Source organism: Nicotiana sylvestris, chromosome 9 (genome assembly GCF_000393655.2).
Source record: "Nicotiana sylvestris chromosome 9, ASM39365v2, whole genome shotgun sequence".
In the NCBI taxonomy this organism is placed as follows: domain Eukaryota; kingdom Viridiplantae; phylum Streptophyta; class Magnoliopsida; order Solanales; family Solanaceae; genus Nicotiana; species Nicotiana sylvestris.
This window is the reverse complement of record NC_091065.1, coordinates 84,340,843-84,364,881: the sequence shown is the minus strand read 5'-3', so window position 1 is coordinate 84,364,881 and position 24,039 is coordinate 84,340,843. Positions and strand designations below refer to the sequence as shown.

The 24,039-nt window shown below is 36.3% G+C and overlaps 1 protein-coding gene and 1 long non-coding RNA gene across 2 annotated transcripts; both read left to right on the top strand.

Moving 5' to 3' along the window:
* Positions 1-15,536: 15,536 nt before the first annotated feature.
* LOC104225985 (uncharacterized) lies at positions 15,537-16,537 on the top strand. The gene is made up of 2 exons (XR_011402436.1): positions 15,537-15,817; positions 16,339-16,537. It is a non-coding gene; the product is annotated as an uncharacterized lncRNA (long non-coding RNA).
* A 5,828-nt stretch (positions 16,538-22,365) lies between these two features.
* Positions 22,366-23,199, top strand: LOC138877860 (uncharacterized). The gene has a single exon (XM_070157505.1). It carries the CDS (start codon positions 22,366-22,368, stop codon positions 23,197-23,199), a length of 834 nt encoding a protein of 277 aa, XP_070013606.1.
* The last annotated feature ends 840 nt before the right edge of the window (positions 23,200-24,039 follow it).

Sequence of the window (24,039 nt, the reverse complement as noted above, 5' to 3'; positions counted from 1 at the left end):
CATTATCCACAATCTAATATTTATCGAACACTACCGGTGTCATATGTCTTCTAGACAAACAAATAGCTTTTCGGGAGCTTTTGATAAATTTTGTACTATCAAATATTGCTCAAACACTTCTGGTGTCATGAGAGAAAATCATAATCAAATAGACAATACAAAGCCAATTCTAAATTTATAAATGACGAAAATCAAGAATTTTAATATTCTACTACTAACTTCGTGACAAATATCTCCTTCAAGGAGTAATACCATTAACATCTAAATATTTTGTATCAATGCGTCAACCACATAGTTATTGCATCCTTTAAGAAAAGATACACGAGTTGTTATTTCCTTCGGGGAACTCAATAACTAACCATAATGTACTGATGTGGTTGTAGTAGAAAGCATTCTACAAGAATACTTTTGCCTTGGAATGATATTTAATAAAATTTTCCAAGATATTTTACATACAACGGGTATGTGCGATAATGATCTTTATGCCACAAAAACAAGATTTATATCCTATGTTATTCTACCTCTTCAGGAGGTAAGTTGTGGTATTTCTTCATTCACTCCAGAGAATGAAAATGTGTTTCAAAAATAACTTTGAATATCTTATTATTTTATTTAAGCACAAAAAGACACACTTTCATAATATTTTCCTGCTTCAGAAGAAAAATTCAATTGTTTTACTACTTAAGAGCAAATTTAAAATACAAAATATTGAGTATATATTCTTTCAATCATATTACCTCTTCTGGAGGTAAATCGTAATATATTTACATTAATTACGCGCACATATTTACGAGCTTTATTAATATTGTCACATTCACTTCAGGAAATGGATTAATATTTATCAAAAGTTCTCATCCTCCAGGGAACGGAACATAATTATCTGAACGCACATTAATCATACAAATTGTGTGATGTCTTAAAAGCTCTTTTACGATAATGCTACTTCAGGAGCAAATCGAGGCATGCATGTACTATAGAGAATATTTCTCTAGCTTATCTTTAATTGTAACCATAGAAAGCCTAAATTATCACTTCTGGTGGCCATAGGCATATACCACTTCTGGTGGTTAACGAAAATTTAGTTACAATGAGATATATGAAATATAACCACTTCTGGTGGTTGTATATTTCTTGCAAACTCTGCTGGAGTATAAGTGGATCTAACAATGTCATCCACTTTATAGTTTCATATGCAATATTACTCTTCTGGAGTAAAATTAAAATCTTAATTCGAAAACGAGTTAGTGAAAAATGGAACATAAAGATATACAAATTATAGTGTTTTAAAATTCATAAAATGCTCCAGAATCTCGTCCAATGATTATGGCTCACTTATTAGGTTTCTAAGTACCTTTTTATTTTATTTTAATGGCAGTGACATACATAGCAAGTAAAACTTATAACTTATCTTTGATGGTGTCTGCTAGACCCATCATATTAAGATGAATTTCAGCATGAAGCACCCAAGACACGTAGCTTTTGCCTGATATAGCCAATACTATAAATTCACGTTTAGAGAGATTTGACATTATTTACAAAAAGAAAGTTCGTACCTTTGATACTTTCAAAGTATTTGCTCGAGATGGCAGAGTCTTGTGCTGATAACGTGTTATAAAATAAAGACTTTAAAGTAAAGAAACCGAAGACAAGTAGAGAGAGAGAGAGAGAGAGAGAGAGATTTATTATTCAACTTCAAATTCGTGTACATAATGAACTGAAATATCCTCTATTTATAGAAGAAAGGAAGCTGCTACTGCAAACTGCTGTGTAAGCTACTACTGCAAGCTGATGTGTAAGCTACTTGTAAGTTGCTTGTAAGCTGCTACGGCAAGCTGCTTCTAAGCTGCTACTGCAAGCTGATGTGTAAGCTTCTTGTAAGTTGCTTGTAAGGTGCTATTGTACCATATATAGATAATTTTCTGCCGGGGGTAATATTTATCCATAACGGAGTACTGAAATAATAAGCTTCTTCAGGAGGCTTATTTCCAATAGAGTACTAAATAGATAACCATATTTACGGCGAAGTCCCATATGGATAAGCTTCTTCAAGAAACTTATTTATAACGGAGTACTAAATGAACATCAATAATATATATATTTATAACAAGAAGTCATAAATCACACGAATACTTTTAAATGACTTTATATGTCTTTATTACAACATTACTATATAGAATATATCAATACTCAAAACTTGTTCATAAAAAGGGAGAGGTATTACAACTCTTTTCATGTGCAGACATAGCCATTATCACGTGAATACCTGGCAGTAGCGGATGCAATGGGCGTGTTGGTGATGAGTTTCTGGGCGCGGTTGAGTTTTTAATGCCCCATCTAGATCCAAAAACTAAAAGAAATAGAAGGAAGCAATGCACCGATTCAAGTCTCAGAATGTAGAAATACTGGGTCCTTGCAACAAATTTTAATGACTCCGGTGATTTAATTACCGTTGTATTCTATGAAAAATAATGCTCAAGTTTGATTCAATCATCTCAACGTCAAATAGATCCGTTTATAGCAATGTGATGGAAATTTAGGTCCACCAAACTGTATAGAGAACTTTATTATTTCTCACAGAACACACACAATAAAAGATAATTAAGTAACATAACAGAGTTTTACTTTTAATTTTAACCACGACCTATATTCGTAGAGTTCCAACTTTATTACTGAGCAAACTTTAGATTACAACCTATTGTGACCTAGGAATTAAATATTTAATTCCTCATTTACTTGTAATAACTCTATTACAAGCCTCTTGTAATAACTCTATTACAAAGCTCACAACTCGACTAACTCTAGCCAAGACACAAACACAAAGTTTATGGTTTTACAAATAGTTTCTTACATAATGCTTCTAGCTAAGCTAAGTAGGAATTACAAGTAGATCACTCTAACAAAGGTACAACACAACTACGGACATATGGTAACACAGTGCTGGAAACTGGTCTTTTATCTGTTTTTCTTTGTTCTTGAAGCCTTGAAGTCACTTGCAAGATGGCAACACACTTGGGAGAAAACTATATCAATTTTTGGATGTGCAAGTGTGTGTTTTTTCCCTTGCTTCATGTTGATAATATTCAAGTGATGTCACTTGGATGATCCAAGCAATTATCCGGTAAAAAGCATTCCCTATAAATTGACTGTATACTGTTTGCACGGTTGTGTGTGTGCAGAGGAAACGTTGCAGCGACTTTACAGTTGTGGGGAGTTGACTGGTACAGTTAGCAAGGGAAGTGATGTCCATCTGTTCCCTCTATCGTCTTTTTGACTCTAGTTGTTGGAACTTGTGCCCGACTTGTGACTTGTTGTTCTTGAACACTTTTGAGGACATGCAACAGGTTCCCGATCTGATTCTTATCAAAAAGTTTGTTAGATCATCAAAATACAAAAATGCACATAACTTATCAATTTCCCCATTTTTGATGACAAACTTATATTTGAAGTTCCCCCTGAGAACCAGATCTCCATACAATATTTTCTTGTATTCCCCCTGAGAACCTGTTCCCCCTTTCAATTATTTCCCCTTTTGGCATCATAAAAATATTGTACATAAGTAATAATTAAACAAGAACTCTATCAAAGTTAACTCAGGCCACATGTGTGTACACAACATGGCTAAAAAAGAGCATGAACGTATAATATGCAAAGCAAAATACGAGATGCTCATTAATTTGAAAGAGGAGAGAACATAAGTAGTAGCATAAAAAAATAAATTAAAAGTACCAGCCATAGAAACAACAAAAAAGGACCAAGGTAGGACAAACAACATTTAATTGTACACTAGGAAAAGAACTGTTTTAAGGAGCACTAGAAAGGGGAAGCAGGGATGAGGAGCAATGGTTCTGTGGAGAATATCCATTCAAGCATTTGCAGACACTTGTTCGTTAAGCAGCCGCTCTTTCAGGTCCTCAACCTATTTCCTTGGTCAGATGAGCAACCTTTGTACCTTGTACACTGGTGGATTCAGGTGCCTCCTAGGCCTGACTAAGCTGCCCTTCAAGAATGGCATTTCATGCCTTCAACCTCCTTATCTCCTCATTTGCAGCACTCTGAGCATCAATCAATTGAGATATAGTAGAATTACTTCCAACCCCTCCCTTCTTATCAATACACTCACATTCCTCCAAAGTGGTCTTTGAGAAGGTCTACTTGCGAGTTCCACTGTTGCTTTTCTCAAAGGGACTTTAAAGAAATTAAACACCTTAGTCAGCAAGAACCTATAGGGCAAACCATGATTTCCATCCTTGAGGTCTACCACTTTCTTCATATGCTCTATCATAAGACCAGATAGACTGATAGTGGTGTAGGCATCCAGTGCTTCCATAAGGAATAAGTTTGCTTTTGAAGTAATGCCTTTCTGCACGTGGAAGCAAGACCTTATTCACCTTCTTATGCACCCGTTCCCCTTGTTGCATAACATCATCCTTCAAAATGACACTTCTGAAATTGGGAGAACAATTCCCTTCAATGGATGAGATCCCTTCAGTAGGCACTCTCAAAATGTTCTCCAACACAGCCTTGTCTATCACAAAATCTACTCCGTTGACCTTCAAAAAAAGGTTATCATCTTTCATTATAAACATATCTTCGTAGAAGCTACCCACCTCTTCATCATACACCTTGGGGATCTCATTGATGAACAAGTATGTCCACTTTTTGAAACTCACGAATACTAATCAATTGACACATCTCTATCATATCAAGAATGTTGGGAGCAAATGTTCTTCCCCACAGTACCCTCTGATTCCTAAGGTTTGCTCTGCCTTCATCCTTTGACGTAGTCATTTTGAGCTTCTTGGAGGAACCAGGTTCCTCGGTATCACCAACCTTCGTTTTCACAGACTTCCTCACATTCTTCTCCTTCTTTTCAGACTTCTCAGAAAATTTCTCACTAGACTTCTCTCCTTCTATATTTTTCACATCCACAGCTTTCACAGATGACTCTCTCCGGGGTTTTGGACTCATGGGTCTCTTAGAGGACTTACGAATTAAGGAAGCAGGTTCCCCATTCACCTCTTCATTGTCAATATTAACAACAAGTGCTGGAAGCACTTCCTCCTTATTCACTAGCTTTCCCCCTTCACCTGCCTCCTCAGTTTCTTCTCTTCTTTGTTTCGCTTCAGAACAGACTTATAAGCTTCTTCCCTTTGCAGCCATGTTACGTCTCGTGTTTTCCTACGCTAAAGTTTCGTCTTCAGTTAATCAATATAGACTCGAGGATGAGATTATCTTAAGGTTAATGCATTTATACTATTTATAACAAGTAATAAGTAAGTTTCATAAAGGATAAATGGTACATGAATTAAAGAAAACGTATTTCGTTGAAGATGACTGATTTGGGATAAAATACAGATCGAGCGATAATACCCGATAATTATGGACTAGTACTATGCAAGGTACCATATGACCACGGTAGTATGATGAATAAAATATATTAAAAATAAGTAAAATTTTAAGTAATTTGAGATAATTTTTAATTATGCGGGTAATTGGTTAATTACTGAATAACGGGACATTACCTAATTACCTTATAAGTGGATAAAGATTAACTTTTCCCACCCCCCACCCCATCCCCACGTGGCAGTAAGCCACCACTAATACATATGACTAAGAAGTCATATGATCTTAGGTGGCAAACAAATGTAAGAACATTACATATTCATTCCCAAGATTTTAGGTGGCAAAACTAACGTTAGCCATTTCACAAAACATTCAATAAAGACTTCATTTCCCATTGTCTTGAATACAAATACATCCCACTTTCTTTATACCTTGTAAACAATCAGAACATTATCATTCTTACACTCCAAATATGTTAGCCATCAAGTGAATATTTAAGAAGCTCTACAGAAATCCAACGTTAAGCCATCTTACAACCAGAACGCTAGCAACCCTTCAACAAAACGTGAATTCTTGCAACTAAAAGAAATCCAACGTGAAATTTTAGCAACGTAAAATTTTTCAATTCTAAAGGAGTACGGTGCAACCTTTTCCAAGAATATCATACGGATTTTCCCTACTCCAGGTATGTTAAGGCCTTGCCTTCCTTCTTTTTGGCATGATCCAAATAACACAAATGAAACGAGCAAAATACGTAGCTTTCATAAATGACTCTATTCATAGAAATACGAGGGGTGTCTATATTCTTGATTCCCCAAGTGAATTAGTACTATACCTTTTGTTCATGGGTCTCAGAAAAATACGTATTTGATAAAGTTTATCCGAAATGTATATTGATTTTTATGGCATTTTGAGAAAATCTTATTAATGTATTTTTTATGCATTTCACGCATTGCATTTATTTATACTGACCCATGACCAGATGGTACTCTATATATATATATATATATATATATATATATATATATATATATATATATATATATATATATATATGTAAATATATGCATATGTGATATGGAAAAAGGTTACGACGCTATATACACACCACAACCTGATCAGTTGGTATATGTTGATAGCCCATAGTGGCCGAGATGATATGATGGGATGCCCTCAGAAGCTTGATGTTGTTATGTACATCTATACTTATACATGACACGATATTTATATGCACGTGCATGACATTATAAATGTTTCAGAATTTACAAAGTTATTTAGGTTTACAGATGGATCTCTTTATTTCATGTTTCATCTATGTCTCTTATGTACTAATTTTCATACCTTACATACTCAGTACATTATTCGTATTGATGTCCTATTTCCCGGGGCCTGCATTTCATGCCCGCAGGTGTAGGTAGGCAAGCTGACGGTCCCCCTTCTTAGGATTCTTGATCAGCGAGAGTTGGCTTGCTCCACTTGATCCAGAGCTGCCTTTGATTTTGGTATGACATGCTTGTATATATATATATATACCACATATATGGGTATGACGTGGTTCAGTCCCGTCTTTGCACAGTTGTATTTCTATTAGAGGTTTGTAGACAATTATGTATAGTTGGATAGCATGTGGCCTTGTCGGCTTTCAGTTTGGGTATATATTTGTCTATAGCAGTCTTGCCGGCTCGCCCATTGTATTCCACATGTATATGTACATATGCTTTTTTGGCAGGCTTCCCTCATGTATGTTATTCTCATAATTCAGCAGACGTCATTCAGGTTTATATCTTAGATGCATGCTTAAGAATGTTCGACATGTAGGATTCAGGCATCCATCGTGGCCCATCGGTTTGGGTCGTGACAAGCCTGGTGGTGGGTCTTTTGAGAATGGGCTTTTTAGGAACTGCCCCACCACTTCTGGTAGTAATGAAGCTTTCCACAGTCACATTGTCATAGTCTTCCTTACTATTTTCATTTCCCCCTTCGGATAGAGATCTCATATCAGGTATGACAAATTTCAACGGCTCAACATCAAAGTGAGGAGAAGGAGAAGGATCAGTACTGACCTGGGGCTCTTTTGAAAAGCAAGGGGTTTTATCCCAAGTAGGAGCAGAATGCTCTTCTTGGGCAGAGGGATCATGTCCCTCTACTGCTTCCCCAGTAGTCCAGCCCCAATAGTCCAGTAGTACTGACTGGTGCCAAGTTTTCAAAGGGTACAAGTTCGCCACCTTCAACCACCATTTCCCCCACCTTCAACTTTGTGACTTTCACCTTCCCCATAAGACCCAATGGTCTCAATATCACCATCATAACCACCAGCCAAACGTCCCTCTGCAGCAATTAGTAATATATTCTCAATGGCTTGTTGCTCATTTACCCCCAAAGTAGAATTAGAGGATACAAAAAGAACATTACCTGTAGGATTGACAATAGTATCAAAGCTTGAAACGAGCACTACTGAGCCTTCAATACTACGAGCCATATGGGCTTCCGAACTTTCACCAACTTTCTGACTAAAAACATCCTGTCCCTCGTTGCTGTCTACTGTTTCGCCTTCTACTATTTTTTTCGGCAAGTCAGCAAGGAGGTTACAACAAATCTTTTGGGGTTCTGAGTCTTACGACTGTGGTGAGAACTAGAACCCGATTGGGTTGGAGAGGAAGTAGTAGGTGGTTGTTGGTCTGGTATGGGATTTTGACTGGGCAACTATTGGGACTCAGACTCTCGCTCAAGTGCTTCATGAGACGAAGACACATAGGGGACGACACTAGAAGTGTTTGAAATTTCTGGATTCTGAGACATAGTGGAGATTGGAAGTAAAGACACGAGAAGAGGAGAATTTTGCTTTGAGAGAGAAAACAAAATTTTTGGCTTTGATATGGATAGTGAGGAAAAAGACAACGGTTGGGATTATTTAGAGGAAGTGAGCTAGGGACCAGTTACAAATAGGTATGAATTACTAGGTAGACGGATCATTTAGTAACAGGTTGACGTTTGAGTTCTAAAGAGATGAGAGAGAGAGTGAAATATTTAATGACGTGACACTTTTATGGACGTTAAAAATGTGCTTGAGAGTACAAAGAAACTACTAACCTGAGTCAAGGGAACCAGGTTCCCTGACTTAGTTTTGTAAAGGTGAGCCTCATTCTTTTACCAAGATGCAATGTCATTAGCTACTTGTTTGCTCTGTAGTTTCTATGCATGTCTACCTATAAAGGTATAGAGATGAGTTAGAACTTGCTAAAAAATACTTTTTAGTTGTCTTACATGTTTATTCTTTCATAGCCAACATTGAAGGACCTGGTGCTTAGTTTAATTTTATCAACCGATGCCAAACAATTCTTTTCAAAGTGCTCTCTACTCAGTGCTTTGGTGAAGATATCTGCTAGTTGGTCTTCTATTTTGTAGAACTTCATACAAATAAGACTATTTTCAACATTGTCTCTGAGAAAATGATCTGGCACATCTATGTGCTTTGTTCTCTTATGTTGAATTAGATTCTTTGCCATTAAGAACACTAGTATTATCACACAGTAATGGCACATAATCAGAAAATAGACCAAAGTCCTCCAATTGCTGCTTGATCCACAACAGTTGAGTACAACAAGAGGCAACTGCCACATACTCAGCTTTTGCAGTTGAAAGAGCCAAAAAATTTTATTTCTTTGTACCCCATGAAATCAAACATAATCCCAGAAAATGTGCCATGCCAAATGTTATCTTTCTATCCACTAGATAACCAGCATAATTAGTATCAGCATACCTAAGTAAGTCGAAATTGTCCCTTGAAGGATAGAAGAGAACCAGGTCCTACGTTCCTTTGAGATACCTTAGATTCCTCTTGGCAGCTTTAAGATGATATTCCTTTGGACTGGATTGAAATCTAGTACATAATCCCATACTGAATACAATATCAGGTTTACTAACTGTGAGGTACAAGAGTGAACCAATGATTCCTCTATACATGATATCATTCACAGGAGAACCAGGTTCATCCAAGTCAAGACAGGTGGCAGTGACAATAGGAGTATCAATGGTTTTTGAACTTCTCATCTCAAATCTCTTTAGGAGGTCTTTAATGTACTTCTACTAGCTTATCATCGTTCCCTTATGGGTTTGCTTAACTTGCAACCCTCAGAAAAAATTCAATTCCCCTATCATGCTCATTTCAAACTTGCTTCCCACAAGCTTTGCAAACTACTCACACAAGGAGTCATTTGTTGCACCAAAGATGATGCCGTCAATATAAACTTGTATAATGAGTAGGTTCCTTCCCTGTTTCTTCAGAAATAGGGTGTTGTCAATTTTTCCTCTTGTAAAGCTATTTTCAAGAAGAAACTTAGACAACCTTTCTTACCATGCACGAGGGGCCTGCTTCAGTCCATATAATTCTTTGTCAAGTTTGAATACATGTTCAAGATGCTTATCACACTCAAACCCATGTGGTTGTTTGATGAAGACTTCTTCTTTTAAATATCCATTCAGAAATGCACTTTGACATCCATTTGGAACAATTTGAATTCCATATGAGATGCAAAGGCAATAAGGATTCTGATGGCTTCCATTCGAGCAATTGGAGGAATATTTTCATCATAGTCAATCCCTTCTTCTTGATTGTAGCCTTGAACTACTAACCTGGCCTTGTTCCTTGTTGTATTCCCAAATTCATCAAGCTTGTTTCTGAACACCCACCTGGTTCCTATGACCGTTCTATTTGAGGGTCAAGGAACCATATGCCATACATGATTTCTCTCAAATTGATGAAGTTCATCTTGCATAGCAGTAATCTAGTCAGCATCTTTTAATGCCTCCTTGGTACTTTTAGGATTAATTTGAGAAAGGAAAGCTGAGAAGGCAAACGAGCTTCTTGTCTTTGATCTGGTTTGAATTCCTGAATCAAGAGGAGTGATCACATTTTGGAGAGGATGTGAACTTTTGTGCTTCTAGTATGACACCTGAATCTCATTGTGTGAAGATCCATGTTCCTCAGAATAGGATCCATTGTTGGCATCTATGGATGGATGAGTACCACTTCTCTTCTAGGCATCAGGAGTTCCTTGCACAACATTAGCAACTCTATCTTCTATTTCAGTTGTTGTGATGGAGGATTTAGGTTGTTCTATATCAGCTGAAGGTTTTGTTGTATTTTCTTTGTTGAATTCCTTGACTTGGATCATCAATTCTGCCTTTCCATTTGCCATATTAATGACTTCTCCAAGAACCTTCGACTGCTCTCCATCTTAATCAATCTTATCATGTGAATTTTTCCCACATAGGTGGTGTGATTCATCAAATATTACATGTATACTTTCTTAAATACATTGAGTCCTTTTGTTGTAGATCTTGTATGTTTTGCTTTAAGAGGAATATCCAAGAAAGATTCCTTCATCACTTTTGGCGACAAATTTTCACAAAGCTTCCTTACCATTATTGAGAACGAAACATTTGCATTCAAACGTTCTTAGGTGAGTTAGCTTGGTCTTCCTCCCGTTCAGCAATTCATATGGAGTTTTGTTCATGAGGGACCTGATCATGCACCTATTCACCAAGTAGAAAACAATGTTGACTGCCTCTGCCCAAAAGTCTTTTGCTACGCCACTGTCAACTAGCATAGTTATTGATATGTCTTCAAGATTCTTATTTTTCCTCTTAACAATACCATTTTGTTGGGGTGTTCTGGGAGTTGAAAATTTGTGACTTATGCCATTTTCAGCACAAAATTCGTCGAATTTTGCATTGTCAATCTTTGTGCTATGATCAGACCTTATACTAACAACATTATGGCACATCTTCACTTGAATATGCTCCACAAATGCAATAAAGACTGGAAGGTTTCATCCTTGGTTCTGAGAAACAAGGTCTATGTGAATCTGGAGTAGTCGTCAACTATGACAAAAATGTACTTCTTTCCTCCTCTACCTGGCACCCTCAGAGGTCCACATAGATCCATATAGAGGAGATCAAATGGCCTTGAGGTGTTTACTTCATTCTTGGGCTTGAAAGAGGACCTGACTTACTTTCCTCTTACACAAGCATCACACATCTTGTGATCTTTGAACCTTGTCTTGGGCAGCCCATGGACCAGGTCCTTTTTGACCAACTTGTTCAGCAATGAAAAACTTGCATGTCCCAATCTTCTGTGCCACAGCTCAGCATCATCATCAACAACACTCAGACATGTAAGATCCCCATTGTGCAAGGACCCAAAATCAGCAACATAGATGTTTTTGAATCTTTTTGCTAACAAAACCACTTCACTAGTCATGGGATTTGTGACTGTGCAGGTTTTGATAAAAAATCCACTTTGTTTTTTGTATCACACATTTGAGAAACACTCAGTAGGCTATATTTCAAGCCATTCACATAGTACACATTCTCAATTAAATGAGTGAGCATCTTCCCAATTCTTCCTACTCACAGAATGTATATCTTTTTGACATTACCAAAGGACACACTCCCTCTTTACAGGGCTTTGAGTGAAAGGAAATTATCAATGCTCCCAGTCATATATGCTTAAAGCAGCCACTATTCATATACCATTTTGGCTACTTCCTTTCATTCCTCCTTGCAAGAGAAAATCAAGGATTAGACTTAGGAACCAAACAAGTTTGGGTCCCTAATAGTGAGAAAAAAGGCGAATTAAACTTCTTTTTATACAAGCAGGCAATACATTTTTTGTAATGGAGGAACCAGGTTCCTTAGCAGTACCTTCTCAACAAAAACCTTGTTTTTCTGTTAGGACTGAATTCTAGCCTTACAGTTTTCTTTAAAGTGTCCAGTATTACCACAGTGAGTGCAAAGCCAGTTATCAGTAACAGTAACATACTTGCTATGTGGATTGTAGGGAGTCCTTTCCTTTTGGAACCCGACTCCCTGCCTGTTCCTACCATTGCTTGTATACATGGCAGTGATTGTATTAGAAGACCAGGTTTAATTTAGAGATTTTTCTTGGTCATGTTTAACTCTGTCAAGATCTTCTTGAAGTTATCTATTTCTTTCAAGTTTAGCACACATACTAGATTTCACCAATTTGAGTTCATTTTCAAGCTTGATGTGTGCCTCACTTGCAATTTCTTTTCCACTTTGGATGTTCCCAGAATTGTTTCCCTTTTTTAGTTCCTCAGTTGTTTCTTTTAGATCCACAACTACTACTAACAAGTCATTTATCTCATGCTCTATGTTTTTAATTTTTTCAGTTAGACCATCTTTTTCTTTTTTTATAACCTCGATGGTTTCTTTTAGGTCAACCACTACGACCACCAGACGATCTCTCTCATGTTCTACCTCTCCTAGTTCCATAGTTAACACATTTTTATCATTTATAAGATTATGATAAGCATCAATTAAAATATTGGCCAAAGATATAAGCTTCTTTTGAGAGTAAGACTTCAAATTTCTTTGAACGTCTTGAAAGTTTACCTCATCATCATCATCTTCATCATCGTCACATTTTGCCATCAGGGCAAAGATGGAGTCATATTCAGATGCTTATCAGATGCTTCACTTTCAACTGTCATCATGGAGGTGTCACCTTATTCATCATCTTCTCCAGATTCGCTGGAAGAATCTTCCCATGTAGCAAAAGCCTGTTTTACAACATTGTCAGCGACAACTTTTCTCTTGAATCTTTTGTCAGGAACTGAGTTCCTTTTAACTGTTTTATCTGTGTTGTGCTTGTACTGGTCTTGCTTGACGAGAGGATAGCCCTTGATGAAGTGTCCTGGCTTCCCATATTTATGACACAAGTCATAACCTCTTGGTTTGTTGGAGCTGCCCCTTTTCAGAATGCCGCCATTCTTGCGAATCATTTTCTGAAATCGCTTCGTCAGGTAGGCCATGTCAGTATCCTCACCACTTGAGTCATTGTTGTCTGCCTTGAGGACTAGGTTCTTCTCCTTTTTGGGCTCTCTTCTTTCATGGTCCTTCTTTTTCTTTTTCTTCTTCTTCTTCTTCTTCTTCTTCTTCTTCTTTATTTCATAAGTCTTCAGATTACCAATGAGTTCATCAATGGTCAGCTTTTGAAGATCTTTTGCCTTTGTGATGGCATTAACTTTTCTTTCCCAAGATCTAGGTAATACACTACGTATCTTCCTAGTGAATTTGTTTCTTGGAATAATTTCTCCTAGATAGTGGAGCTCATTGATGATGGAGGTGAATTGAGTATGTATGTCCAGAATGGACTCATCATCCTTCATCCTGAATAGTTCATACTCAGTAGTGAGCATGTCGATCTTTGATTGCTTAACTTGAGTTGTCCCTTCATGTGTTGTTTGGAGAGCCTCCCAGATCTTCTTAGCGGATTGACAGGTGGAGATTCTGTTATAATCGTTTGGACCAATACCATAGACGAGGATTTTTTTGCTTGGAAGTTTTTCTCTATAGCTTTGCAGTCAGCATCATTATACTCCTTTCTTGTTTTTGGAATTGTCATTGATGGCTCCCCAATGATCTTCATGGGAACGAAAGGGCTATCACAGATGACATCCCAAAGCTCAGAATCTTCAGATATGATAAAATCGTGCATCCTTATCTTCCATCATCCGTAATACTGTCTATTGAATCTTAGTGGTCTGTAAGTTGATTGATATTCTTCAAAGTTTGGTGGAGCAGCCATGTGGATCCTTTCTAGGTGCTAGCCTTGTAGAAAGAACTTGCTCTGATACCAATTGATGGAAACATAGGATCCACCAAACTATATTTAAAGAATTTGGTTCTCTATCAGTTTCCACAAAACAAACACAATAAGAGATAAGTAAATGACACATCAGAGTTTTACGTGGAAAACTCCCAGCTCACGGAATTAAAAACCACGACCTACACTCGTAGGATTTTAACTTCACTATTGAGCGAACTTCAAATTGATAAACTATTGTAACCTAGGAATTAAACTCTTAAGCTCTCACTCACTTGTAATAACTCTATTATAAGCCTATTTGTAATAACCCTATAACAAAGCTCACAACTCGGCTAACTCTAACCAAGATACAAACATAAGGTTTATGATTTTACAAATGGTTTCCTACACAATGCTACTAGCTAAAATAAATAGGAATTACAAATAGATCACTCTAACAAAGGTACAACACAACTAAGAACATATGGTAATACAGTGCTGGAAACTGGTCCTTTGTTTTGTTATTCTTTGTTCTAGAAGCCTTGAAGTCACTTGCAAGATGGTAACATACTTGAGAGAAAACTTGATCAATTTTCGGATGTGCAAGTGTGTGTGTTTTTCCTTGCTTCATGTTGATAATATGCAAGTGATGTCACTTGGATGATGCAAGCAATTATCTGGTACAAATCATTCCCCATAAAGTGACTGCTACATCGTTTGCACTGTTGCGTGTGTAGAGAGGAACAATAGCATCGACTTTACAGTTGTGGGAGTTGACTGGTACAGTCAGCTCGGGAACTGATGTCCATCTGTTCCCTCTGACATCTCTTTGGCTCTAGTTGTTGAAACTTGTGCCCGACCTAAGACTTGCTGTTCTTGAGTACTTTTGAGGATGTGTAACAAGTTCCCGATCTGATTCTTATCATAAAGTTTGTTAGATCATAAAAAAATCACGTAACTTATCACAATGAACAAAAGAACGATACTTATGGTCTATGTTCCAGCTACCAGCAAAATTCACGAAGCTACGCACCCAAATTTCTTAGTTTATTAATTTTGAATAAGTACTCTGACCCACCATACTCAAAGCTTAAATTTGAAATTTCTAATTAAAAATAATTAAAAAATTTAAATTTATAATGTCATAATATTTGTAATTATAAAGACTTATCATTTATCGTCAAATGAAAAATTTAAGTTAAATTATTTTCAACTTTAAAAAGTTATAAAAAGGAAATATTGTAAACATAAACCGGAATGGAGGGAGCACTAAACTTGTAAATCACAAAGCCTGGCTTTATTTTCTCTAGTTGATACTGAAAGTTTTTGAAAAAATTACTGTTCCTAAGAAGTTAATGAAAGCGTTGCCCACCTTCCAGTCAATTATTCGGTGGTCAAAATCATTTCTTGAATAGTGACCAAACAGTGCTGTAATACGGAACAACACAAGTCTAATGACTCTTCAGTTTCCAAAATCCCAGGAAATCCACGAGCTTTCCCTTACTCTAAGGTATATCCTCCAACGTAAAAGGGTCACAATAACCTATAAATACAATCTCATGTCCATTAACAAATCGTCCAAGGGTAATAAAACAAAGCAAACCATCCAGCTATTAAAATATCAAATTAAAAAAGAAACAAAACCTAATTAAGTGGGAAAAAGAATGGAGGCAAAGAAGGTAGTAGCAGTGTTTGTAATGTGCATAGTTGTGTTGTCAGCTGTGCATGTTCACGTAGCGGAAGCCGATGAAGTTTTCAAGCGGTGCTTTGACAATTGTCAAAAGGAATGCGCTGATGAGGGCCATGGCTACACTTTTTGTGAGATGAAATGTGACGCCGACTGTGGTATGAAGGAGCTCAAAGGTACAAACTCATTTCAATATCTTTCCACTTGATTCCATTTATATTACCTACTCTTAAAAATGATATTTAATAGTTTTAATAATATAATAAATTTGTCTCACTTAAGAATCAATCTACAAATTTGAGCAACAATTATAGGTTTGAAAAAATAATACTAATAGAGTTGTGATTTTTTAAGTACTCCCGTTGTTTCAATTCAAATAACACACTTTCTTTATTAGTTCGTTTAAAAAAGAATGATACATTTTTACAATTAAAATAATTTAACTTTAAAATCTTTATTTTACATTTTATCCTTAATAAACAGCTTTTATAACCACACAAATGTCATGGTTCTACAAAATTTTTACCTCTTAAGTTTCTAAGACCTCAAATTTTAAAAGTCTTAATATTTTTCTTAAAATCCGTGTCGAGTCAAATTACATCATCTAAATTAAAATGGAGAAAGTATTAGTTAGTTGAATTGAACAATATTCGAGCTGCTTTTGTTTTCTAATTATTTTTCGTGTTCTATTATACAGCCAAATTCGAGAAGCTCAAGCCATGAACGAGGACTAATGATGTGGGGGACCACCCTCTAGTAGGAGATATGGCATAATGAAAAATAGAATAGAGGAATTCATATTTTCTCTAATTAATTCATTAATTTCTTTCCCAAAGACAGTTGTAAAGCTCAAAATTGAATAATAGTAAAATCAATTGTTTGTGTTTTTTATAAGATATATTGTATCCTTGAGTCCTTTGTACTTAAATCCAATTCCCTATAAGCATATGCATAGAATATTCTGAAAATTTAATCAATTTCCATGGATGAAGAATGAAAAAAAATAAACAGAAAAATGTAAATAAAGAGAGATTTTTCATTACGAAGGGCAGGCTCACAAAGAATACATTATTAAATTATAAGATTGCCATGAATGGCAAATATCATATAGGAACTATTAAGTTTATTAAAAAAGGAAAGAGAAAAGGTGACTAGCAAGGATAATTGCAAGCACAGAAAGGACCCTCAACGCCAATATTCTCAATGCATTGGGCACCAGCTTGGGGTCCAAATTTCTGCTTGCAAAATGGCAAGCATTTTGGTTCAACTTTGCCTTGATCGCACAATATTTCTGTATGTATTTGATAGCAGGTCTTTGCCGCTTTTGCTGATGGGATCATTGTTCCAACTGCATCCAACAAAAAAGAAAGTTAAAATATAAATTAGTATTCACATTAGGTAATTATTATATACATGAGAATAGCAAGTATGGAAATATCAGTAAAGAAAAGAGTTTTTATGTTCTCGATTACCAAGAAACACAACAGCAATGAGAAGGACACAAGTCAAAAGCTTTGCCATTCCCCCTTTAGAAATACACTTTATATGTAGTCTTAGATAGTTTTTTTCGTTTTTCTCTGCTTACTTTGGATAATCAAGGTAACCAAGAGGTGTGCTTTTATAGCTTGTAGAGTAGCTAAAGAGTGAATCAAATCAAACTCTAATTATGATTAGATTATGGATTTTGAAATATATAATCAGATTTAAAAGAATAATTTGTTATCATAGCTGGGTATCATTTTATTTTCTACTGTATATTGTCTTATTTAGATATTGCAAATTTAAATGGTTCCAACCAGGCAACCAGTAACTTTTTTTTCTCCTATCTAACCAGTTACTTTAATGTAAACTTACGAAGTTACACATAGTCATAGTACAATTCTCGCCAGTTAGCCCTTTTGTATAAGTTGTGAAGTAAATGATCCCTTTTTTTCAAAAAAAAATTCTTTTCCAGTTGATAGACCTTTTAGACCACGGTATAAAGATCCTTCTTGAGAAAACTAAAATCTTATAAGAAAACGTTAGACAATAGGCTAAAAGTTTATACGTTATTAATTAAAATGCAGTGCATTTTTTTATGAGCAAACTACAAATTATACGAGCAAACGTTAGACACGAGTCTGGCTAAGGGGCTTGTGATGTTTTGAGTTTTATTTCTAACTGGGATTTTTTTTGTATATATAAGATATTTTAAACTTATTTATCCGATTTGGTCTAAGTTTTCATATTTATAGACGAGTAACTAAAGTTTTTTACAAAATATATATAAATCCGATCAAAATTAATAATTTATCTACAATTTAAATACATATTTTTTGTATAAAATTCAATCAAAAACTGTAATTTACATATAATTTATGTACCACTTATATACAATTATGTAAGTTATAGATATTTTGTATATAATTTCTTTATAGATATTTTGCATATAATTTCTACACTCGGCATACAAAATATATATACTTTGTTTATGTCTTCTTTTTCGAATTTTGATATCAAATTTCAAGCAAAACCACCTCGAATCTTCACCAAATTGTTTTAAAATTGAGATAATACCAAAGGATATTCCCAATCATTTGCAACAACACCCAATCCAAATAAAAAATAATTTTGCTAATTTCGATTTTCGAAATCAAAGCTTCTAAACTTTCTAATGGATTAACAGAGTTTCCAATTCAATCTACTCACTTTTGATCAATACTATTTTGTCTATTTATTCCAAAAAGCTAAAAGAAATTAACGATCTTCCTTCATTCAAAAGTGATAATTCGTTACATAGAAAACAAAAACAAAAAATAAAAAGAAAGAGAAAATGTAATAGAATTGCTTAATGCCAAATCTCTTTGTTCTCGTAAAGGTATAGGTGAAGTTGAGGAGAAAAAACCCGTTTGTTCAAGAAAATACGAACCTTTCTTTCGGGGCGCATGATTAGCAAGGTTAGCTAACATACGCCATCGGCCATGGCTAGACAACGGAAGAAGCTCCCATCGCCATTGGGAGAGAAGGATAATGATGCAAGTTTAGTAACACCAGCTCAGGTACAAACAGGACGGTGGTTAACTGGTATGGGCAGTGCCCCTACAGTGTTTCAAAACCCAGCTCAAGATGAGAAGATAGTAATGCCAGATACTGGGTTTCAACAGGAATTGAGGCCTATGACGTTTGGAAGCTTCCTACCACAAAAATTTCAACCAATCGTGGAGGAAAGTGAGAATGAAAAGGGGGAATCTGCAGTGAAACCTGCTATGAAGGAAAACACTGAAGTAGTTCATCGCAGACTGAATTTCTCAGCAACAGGAAATGTGCAACCTACCAGAGAAATTGGGAACAAAGAGGAGGAAACGGTACCAGCTAGGTATCACAATAGGAGTTTTCAAAAGGGTAAGGCATTGAATTACATACCCCCTATTATTCGCGATGGTACTGTTGTAGTGCAAATTGATGATGAAGAAACAAAAGAACAGGAGAATTACTGGAGTACAGCCTTAATTGGCTATGTTTTAGGGGATAATCCATATGAGAAAGCGATGGAAAATTACATTGCAAATGTCTGGGATTTTGCTGGCCAACCTCAAATCCTTTATCATGATGAAGGATATTTTGTGTTTAGATTCCAAAATATGGTAGATAGGGACCTAGTTCTTCATAATGGTCCATATACATACCACAATAAACCTCTTATTCTGCAGTGTTGGAGTGTGGATTTCAAATTTGACCCAAGTTGTATGAGTAAAATTCCACTATGGGTCAAATTTTCAGGTCTACCATTGAGATTCTGGGCCACAGATGTATTGAGCAAATTAGGCAGTGCAGTGGGCAAACCTCTGTACACTGATAAATTTACTACTGAGTTAGAGAAGATATCATTTGCACGAGTACTTGTTGAAGCTGATATATCCCGACCCCTGCCAGACAGTGTGAATCTCCAAACTTCTAGAGGGATAATCAATCAACAAATTGAGTACGATTGGAAACCAAAGTTTTGCTGTGATTTTGTAAGGTTTGGTCATAACTCTGAAGACTGTTGGTTGAAGAACAAGCAGAAAGGGGAAGAAGAAATTAGGAAGCAACCACAGAAACAGAAGAACAAGAACAAGGAGAACTTAAAATGGGTACCAAAGGTGAATAGAGGAGAAGATGATGAGAATGCTGGGATGCAAGTAGAGAAGAATACTCATACCAATCCTGTACCAAATGGAATGGAAACTGAAGCACCCAAACAAAATGTAGTTGCTGAGGGCACTCAAGGAGAGATGAGGAATGATGAAGGGACAAAGTATGTTAACAAAGGAAAAACTATAGAGACATCTATAGTTTTTACTTCTGCCAATAGATTTGAGGTCCTACAGATGAATGATCCACAAACACTCCAAGGGGACGCTGACCCATCCAGCTTCACCCAGAAATGAACCTTTGTACTTGTAATATAAGGGGGCTAAATAAGCCCCACAAACAGAAGGAGCTTAGGCTTTTTCTGAGGAAGTATAAGGTGGATGTAATAGGATGTTTGGAGACAAGAGTAAAGGAGAGAAAATCTGCTAGAATTATCAGTCAAGTAGCAAGGGAATGGAATGTATGCTGCAATTACAATGCACATCCAAATGGTAGGATTTGGCTATTATGGAAAGGGAATTAAATGTCCAGATTATACAGATTGAGGATCAGTTTATTCACTATGAAGTATAGGAGCCAAATTCTAACTTTAGAAATACAGTAACCATGATATATGCGAGTAATGACAGCAACCAGAGAAGTCAATTGTGGAGGACACTTATTCAGTTAGGGAGTACAATTCAAGATTGCTAGTTATTATGTGGTGATTTTAACAATGTTTTGTACACAGATGACAGAATTGGAACCCCAGTTACACAAGGTGAGACACAAGGATTGCAAGATTTACTAAACACATTGCAACTTACCCAATTGAAAAGTTTGGGGTGGTATTATACTTGGTGTAACAAGCAAGAACCTGATAAAAGAGTTTACAGTAGGATTGCCTGGGCATTTGGGAATTTCGATTGGCTGCAACAATATGGTCATATTGAAGATGAATTCTTAAATCCAGAGGTGTCTGATCACTCTCCTATTTTGATCAAGTGCAGTCAAGGACATCAGATGAGGAGTCTACACCCTAAACCATTCAAATTGTATAGTTCAGTTATGGAGAATGCTGAGTTTAAAAAGATTGTCAACAGAGTTTGGGAGCAAAATATACAGGCAGAACCAATGCATAAAATTTGGCAAAGATTGAAGATGTTAAAGGGAGACTTGAAGGAATTGAATGCTTATATGGCTTCCTACAAACAACACCTAAACCATGCGAGGCATAAGCTTGAAGTTATACAGACAAAACTTATGGTTCAACACTTGGATCAAGATCTGATAGAGCAGGAAAGAAGGGCTTTGGCAGAGGTTGAAAAATGGAGCAATATAGAGGAACAAGTACTTAAACAGAAGTCCAGAGCTGATTGGATCACATGTGGTGATTCAAACTCAAAGTACTTTCATGCTCAATGGAAGATGAGGACTAGTAGGAATGCAATCACAACTATCTATAGAGAGGATGGAACAAAAGTGACAGATCCTATACAACTGGAGAATGAGTTCATCTCCTTTTTTACTAAACTCATGGGGGAAAGAGGCAGTATTCACAGGTGTCCAAACATAGAAGTTATTCAACAAGGTCCATGCCTCACTTTAAGTCAGAAAGAGAAGCTCATTCAGGAGATTACATTAGTGGAGATCCAAAGTGCAATAAAGGATATGCCTCATGAAAAGGCCCCTGGGGTGGATGGATTTTCAGTTGAGTTTTTTACTAAACATTGGCAGGAAGTGGGTGATGATGTTTGTGATGCTGTCAAGCAATTTTTTGCAACTGGGAAGATGCACAAAGGGATTAGTAGTACTGCAGTGACACTAATTCCTAAAGTGCAGAATCCTAGTTATGTCAAGGACTATAGACCAATAGCATGCTGCACAACCTTATACAAGATCATTACAAAGGTCATCACAGCAAGAATAAAGAGAGTAATTGGAGGTCTGGTAGGGGAATCACAATCAGCTTTTATTGAGGGCAGATGTATCACAGATAATATTCTCTTTACACATGAATTGTTCAAAGGCTACAATAGGAAGGGTATCTCTCCAAGATGTGTCCTGAAAGTTGATCTGAGGAAAGCTTATGACACCTTAGAATGGACATTCCTGGAGAGAGTGCTATTGGACTTGGGATTCCCTTATAAATTTACAAGGTGGATTATGGAATGTATCTCTTCATTAACATATTCTCTAAACATAAATGGGGGTCTGACTAAGCCATTTAAAGGAAGAAGGGGGATAAGACAAGGTGACCCATGTCACCTTATCTTTTTGTCTTGGCAATGGAATACCTACAAAGGGAAATTGCTCAGATGATGAAGAATAAAGTGTTCAAGTTCCATCCCAGATGCCAAAAACTTGGAGTGGTGCATGTTTGTTTTGCTGACGACCTTCTCATGTTTTGCAGGGCTGACTTACAATCCATCAGATTGTTAAGACAAACTTTTCAAAAGTTTTCTGAAGCTTCCGGTCTTCAAGCAAATGCAGAGAAAAGTGCAGCTTACCTAGCAGGTGTCTCAGTGAACCAGTAACAGGATATACTACAAGAACTGGGGTTCCCTGAAGGTACACTTCCATCCAAATATTTGGGGGTACCTTTGGCAGCCAGGAAGCTTACAATTATTCAATGCCGGCCACTAGTGGAGAGGATTACTCAGAGGATCAACTGTTGGACAACACGACTCTTATCTTATGCAGGACGAGTTCAACTGATAAAGTCAGTTTTATTTGGAATACAGTCCTACTAGGCACAGACCTTCCTACTACCAAAAAAGTGATGAAGATGGTAGAAGCTATTTGCAGATCATTTTTATGGACTGGTTCATCAACAGTTTCAAAAAAGGCCTCGGTCTCTTGGGAAAAAGTCTGTTTACCACAAGTAGCAGGGGATTTAAATGTAATGAACTTGGTATTTTGGAACAGAGCTGCAGTGGCAAAACACCTCTGGGCAGTGGCTAAAAAGAAGGACTGCTTATGGATCAAATGGATCCATACCTTCTACATAAAGCATCACACACTCGAACATATGCCAATACCCAAGAATGCAGTCAGGAAAATTTTGGAGTCAAGGAAGCTCATTGGGGATGTTCAAAGTATTCAAGGAAACCTGTTGAATAGGTTGGATCAATTACAGAATGGCAACTCTTTTAGTATTAGGAAACTTTACAGGCTACAATTCCCCCAACTGCCAAAGGTTCCATGGAAAGGCATAGTATTGCAGCCAAGATTGCATCCCAGATTCAAATTCATTCTGTGGTTAGCATTACAGAGAAGATTAGCTACAGTTGACAGGCTACTGAAGTTTGGTGTTCAAATAGATCAACAATGTGCATTATGTAAGCTAGCTAGTGAAATATTCGACCATTTATTCTTTGAATGCTATGTGACAAAGGAAGTGTGGTCGAGACTCGGTGACATTGCAGACCTATTCAAAATTGGCAACGAGAGGTGGAATAGATAAGTCATTATGCCACAAGAAAAAGTGGACAATGGGAAATTGTTACCTGTGTCTTTGGCACGATGGTTTACACTATATGGAGGGATAAGAACAAAGTTCGATTCCAGGGAGGTGCAGTAAATGTGAACATCATATGCAGGGAAATAACAATTCATATACACACGAGAGGGCAGGAAATACAACACTGGCAGGGAGCACTTTCAACACTCAACAGATACCTATAAAGGATAGATAAGTTCTTGATGTATAGTTAGCATTGATGTATTTCAATTAGCTGTTAGTCTAGTTAGTTACTTAGACTTCAGTGGTGAATTCACTGAATCTATAGATAGAAGATATGTAATGAGGAGTAGATGGTCTGCGTCTACATGATCTGTAAATTTCTTTGGAATGAAATAGAGAAACAGCAAAAACAAAAAAAAAGAAAAAAAAAAGCGGCCAAATATTTTTCTGTTAATTTATAATTTTAGTTTTGGGGTGGAAGAGAGGGAGAGAAAATATGGAAGATTAGAGTCTAATACATTATTTTGTATAAAATTGATAGTTTGTATATGATCTTATAATTAAGGTAAACCTCAATAGTGAGGCTAAATAAGTTTTAAAATTAATATAGATAAATAAAAATCTCGTTCTAAGTTCTATGATTGAAAGGAAGGTGAAGCCGCAGGTATACACTCAGTGTATAATAATCGTATAATAAGTGTATACTTACTGTATATACACATTAATAAGTTGTGTAAATACATTGTATAATCTGTATATACACAACGTATATACATAAGTTGTGTACATACATAGAAAAAGAGTAAAGGTGAGGGAATGACAGAGAAAGTAGGTGATGTT